This window comes from Echinops telfairi, unplaced genomic scaffold, assembly GCF_000313985.2.
Source record: "Echinops telfairi isolate 266 unplaced genomic scaffold, ASM31398v2 ScPeMD7_7453;HRSCAF=8491, whole genome shotgun sequence".
NCBI lineage: Eukaryota > Metazoa > Chordata > Mammalia > Afrosoricida > Tenrecidae > Echinops > Echinops telfairi.
The window spans coordinates 1,413,997-1,418,765 of record NW_022111353.1 but is presented as its reverse complement, the minus strand read 5'-3'; the positions used below and the strand labels follow the sequence as shown (position 1 = coordinate 1,418,765).

Below are 4,769 nucleotides of genomic sequence, written 5' to 3'. Positions count from 1 at the left end.
TGTACCCACACCCCCTCCCCAACCTGTTTTCTGCTAGACTGCAGAGGGAGGAGGTGGGCTACTGAGGGGCACTTCCCCATCCTTGGGCAACACAGTAACTGCCCTTCAAGACTTCTAATGCTGATTAAATTATGTGTAACTGGATGTTATCTTTACCTTGTCCCAGTGGGATGCAAGAGGTATGGTCTCTCAAGTTGACAAAGAGCTTTAGTTTGTTTGTTTTTTAATGTAAGGAACCTTGCCGGAGACTGTGCAAGAACAGGACTCAAGAGCTCTTTCTCCAGCAAACTGAGACATAATGGCAACTTAGCCAGATGACCAGTGCTCACCAGAGGGCACTTGACTCATAAGTGTGACATGCCTGGTGGTCGTGCTGTGTTGGGTGAAGGTAGGAAACTCTCCCATAGGAAGTGGTTCATACACCAGTTTTGAAGAAGGCTGGAAAGAGTCGGAAAGGAGGGCAGGGCTCAGGTTCTAGGAAGAGCCAGCTTGCAAGTGATTAGTAGCAAGACATGAGTCAGAGACTATGAGAGAGAGGATAAATGGATGGTGGGGGGATAAAGGCGGTCTTGTGTTCCCAAGAAGAAGTTGTAAAGGAAGCAGAGAGGAAAATTCTCCATCAGCAAGAACTTGGGCAGAGTACGGGGGTCAGCCCAGAAGTCAACCCCATCCCTTTCTTATCCAGCTGATACCCCCAATCAAAAGAAGACTTGCTAGACACTAAAGACAGAAACTGGTGTACTATCCCTCACCTTTTAGAAAGACCATTTCTACCTGGATTGTCTCCCCCCAAGGAGCCCACACCAGAGAGAGAAACAGTAGTTCTAGATCCCCCTGGAAACTCTCTCCCTGCCCACTACCATGCCCATAGAAAAGAAAGACTTAATTGGGTGTGGGACATGGATGGTAGAGAGGGTCACAGTGCCAGATTTCATGTCACACCAAATACCCTTACACAAAAAGCAAAGCTGTGTAATTAACTTTAAAAAAATTATTTATTGGTTAGAATATGATCATGTCACAATAATTAATTCACTGAAAATAAGTAATTTCACTCTTCTTTTCTATAGCTGGAAATTCAGTTTGGCTCCAGCTATTGGGTAATATTATAGATGAGACAGGAAACATAGAAAATAGTGACACTTGCATGCCAACCTAAGCCTTACTATCTCAATGGATAGGCAAGGAAATAGAGGACATTTTCTACAGATCAGAATTGGCTTTAAGTGCTGCCTACCATATCCCTTAGCAGTTCATTTTCCATTCTCAGGAACACATGATACACAATCCAGACAATCAACCGAGTTAAACTCAAAGAGGCCAAGTTTGGAAAAATATTCCCTCCCCATCTTATCCCAAATCTTACTTTTCTATTTATTCCCTTCCCACTAGTTTTTCACAATCGTCAAAGGATGTGATTCGTGCATAAAGAGATACGCTCTTTTGCGCTTGGTACCACCCCATCCCTAGAGCAGTCACCCGGAATGGCAGCGAAGAGTCAGGAAAAGGAAATTGTCCTTTCTGATGTCATAATCTGCCATCTTCTTCCCGTCTGCCAGGATCTTTCCATTGCAGTTCACGGTCTGGTCCTCTGGGGTTGTACCAGTCTTCATCTCGATCATCTTTTTCACCTGGGCCACAGAGTAGGACCTCCTCACCAGCAGGCGATGCTTCCGCCCATCATCATCTAGGTCTTTCAGGACCAGGGGCAGCTCCTCATCAGTGGGCTTCACCACCTTCAGGGTGAGATGAATGGTCTGCTCTTTGTCAATGCCGTAAGAGGAAAGGCTTCTCTCAGGCTTTAGGGTTTTAGACCCCAGCAGGAGGACCTGGTCCTGGACGTGAACCTTGGTCTTGGATCGGATATGTTCGTTGATCTTCTTTACTTTGTCAGTCTGGTTGGCAGTGAAGGTCATCGATTCCCATTGCTCAGAATGAACATTCACCTGAACAGGGCAACGAGAATCCAACAACAATGCCTTAATGGCTGCCTCCCCCACACCTCCCCCACCCCCTCTCTGCCCACCTGACTGACTCCTGTCCTTCCCCAGCCTGTCAGGTCCCCTCACTTCTTTGCCCCAATCTGAGTCCTTCACTGACTTGGACCTTCTTCATTTGGAATTGCCTGATTATAATCCAGACAAGAAAACAAGTCTCCTTCCATCATAGACATAACTTGTTTTCCATTCTAAAATAGTTAATAATGCCCATTTCTATTTACCTGCCTCCTTTCCAGATAAACTTGCCAAGTGTCAATAAGTTAATCCAACTAAAAGAGCTTCAAAAGGTGTACATTAGACTCAAAAATTACCTCCTAAAGAGAGTTTCCAAAACTTGACAGACTCATTGGATATTCTCTTGGAAGGAAACTCTGGTTAGGACCCATCATCTCAGCATGATCCATTTCCTTTAGATCGTCCGATGCTTTATCACGACAATGCATGTATTACAGCGGCACTATGTCCAGTGTTACTTGTGAGTCTGTTTCATGCTTTTGTATCTGCCTCTTGTGCAATATAATCACCTTTAATGTGATCAATTCTCACTCACAGAAAGTGGGAACTACATTCAAATCTTACTTCAATCACTGGAACATTCTTAAAGATGAGGACGTTTACCCCCGTGCTGCTGCTTGACAGCCAGGAAGATGACCCTTGGGGCCCCTTCAAAAATAGCTTCTCAAAATGGGATACATTGTGAAGATTGTAAGCAATGATGTGACACAGCTGTGTATGAATGGAAAATGGATTTTCTCTGTGAACCTTCACAAGAAAAAGTTAAATATACATATATCTTCCCAGCCCGGGAGTCACTGATACTGTTTGACATTCACTAAAATGTCACTCCTCTGTATTAAACATGACCCTCATCCCAGATTCTCCTTATAATGCAACCATTCATATGTAGAGTAATGTATTATGTCATCAACAACTTAAAATAAATGAATTTGGTAAAGCCCTTTGCAGAAGAGGGAGCACCTTACTTTTAAAAGCTCTAGATTCCTAAATGGGGCTCAATACGTAATTTTAAAGCTTAACAGCCCCAATAAGCACCTCCACTCCCTACAATTTACCCTGATGAGTGGCCAGCATCCAAGTTAGGACCCATCATCTGGTGTAAAACAGAACTCAAGATGTGAAGGACCTGATCCTCTCCCTACTACCTTTCTTCCCACAGTGCAACCCCCCTCCCTCTCTTTCAAGATGCCTCCCCATCACCCTGTCTTCCCAAGCACTACCACCTGCCCACCTCCTGAGATCTTTCTGCAACTCTTGGGGACACTCCTTCTTTCCCATCCCCTTGATCAAATCCTGACTTACACAGAGGCAGGGTGCGTTGGGAGCCATCACGGTAGCAGCCAGGAGAGCAGAAATATGAAAGTGAGAAAAGGGACCTTAAACCCAGCTTATATAGAAGCTGAGCTGGAAATCCCTGGACTGGATGTCTTTCTGTGCCCTTTGTTCTCAAACATTCTCAGAAAGCACTTTCACTTTTGGTTGGTGGAGTGGTGTTAATTAATAAACCAAGAATACTTTCTGATACGGCACAGCTCCCCTCAGCTGACGTATTTTCCTTCAAAATATGGGATAGTCCTTTATGACCCTAATTTTTCTCTGATGAACATCCCTATATCCCCATTTCCAATCCTAATCTATGAACCATCAGCCCTGATCCTCACTAGCATGAAGACCTTTTATGCTCAGTGATGTTACTCGGATGCTTTCTTGTGTCATCCATCATTCTAAGAGCAAAGGAGGCCAGGAGAGGACAGTCAGGGTTTCTGTGGAGTAATGTGATTTGTGAGCAGCCCTGATCCTCACTAGCATGAAGACCTTTTATGCTCAGTGATGTTACTCGGATGCTTTCTTGTGTCATCCATCTTTCTAAGAGCAAAGGAGGCCAGGAGAGGACAGTCAGGGTTTCTGTGGAGTAATGTGATTTGTGAGCGGCCTATATACAGTGGAATGTCAGAATGTGAAACATGTTTTCAGAGGATATAGGGTAAAGAACCCCAGACTGAGAAGAGACAGGAGTTCAAGTCCTAGGGGTACCACCTGGTATATAACCTTGAACAAGTTTGTTTACCTCCTTAACTGCTGGTTTCCTAGTCTGTGAAATGAGATTATGGAACAGGGTCCCTAAAAAGATTCCAGGCTTGTGTTATTCCGGGTTGACTAGAGAAGCAAATCCATGGACACACATATGTGTATAAGAAAGAGATTTATATAAAGAGTAATTGAATATTGAGAAAACATCCCAGCTCAGTCCAGATCAAGTCCATAAGTCCAATATTAGCCCATATGCCCGATGCCATTCTATAAAGTCCTCTTCAGACTCACGCAACACATGCAATGATGCCGAATGCAGGGAGATCACAGACCAGTGGGTGGGAAGTCTTATAGATCCAGTGCCTGTGGAAGCATCTCAGCGATGGTGTGGGTCTCCATGTGGCTCCTCCAGCTCCAGGGTCCTGGCTCCATTGGGGTAGCTCCATGTGCCTTGTCAGCAGAAATGTCAAGGAGAGTGTGGGTCTAGCCTCCAGTGAGCTATTTATCTCCTTCATGTCTCCAAATGAGGTAATCAAACAGATACCTGATTAACAGGCTAAACTCAACCCCTTTACTCTTAACAGTCGCAAGTTGACACCACATGACGTAACTGCCACAAGGCTCAAAATATCTTTGTGTATAAAATATCCTTTACATGCGTTCTACATGATAGCAATGCTATTCACATCCCTGGCCTGTGGTCAGAGGGGATTCACCAGG

The 4,769-nt window shown here is 44.5% G+C and overlaps 1 protein-coding gene across 1 annotated transcript; it reads right to left on the bottom strand.

Annotated features, from left to right (window-relative positions):
* Positions 1 to 976: 976 nt before the first annotated feature.
* UBD (ubiquitin D) lies at positions 977 to 3,395 on the bottom strand. Its single transcript, XM_004717313.2, has 2 exons — positions 3,321 to 3,395; positions 977 to 1,946 (listed from the first exon to the last, which is right to left on the bottom strand). The coding sequence occupies exons 1-2, from the start codon at positions 3,345 to 3,347 to the stop codon at positions 1,476 to 1,478; spliced, it is 498 nt and encodes a 165-aa protein (XP_004717370.1). The 5' UTR covers positions 3,348 to 3,395; the 3' UTR covers positions 977 to 1,475.
* Positions 3,396 to 4,769: the final 1,374 nt, after the last annotated feature.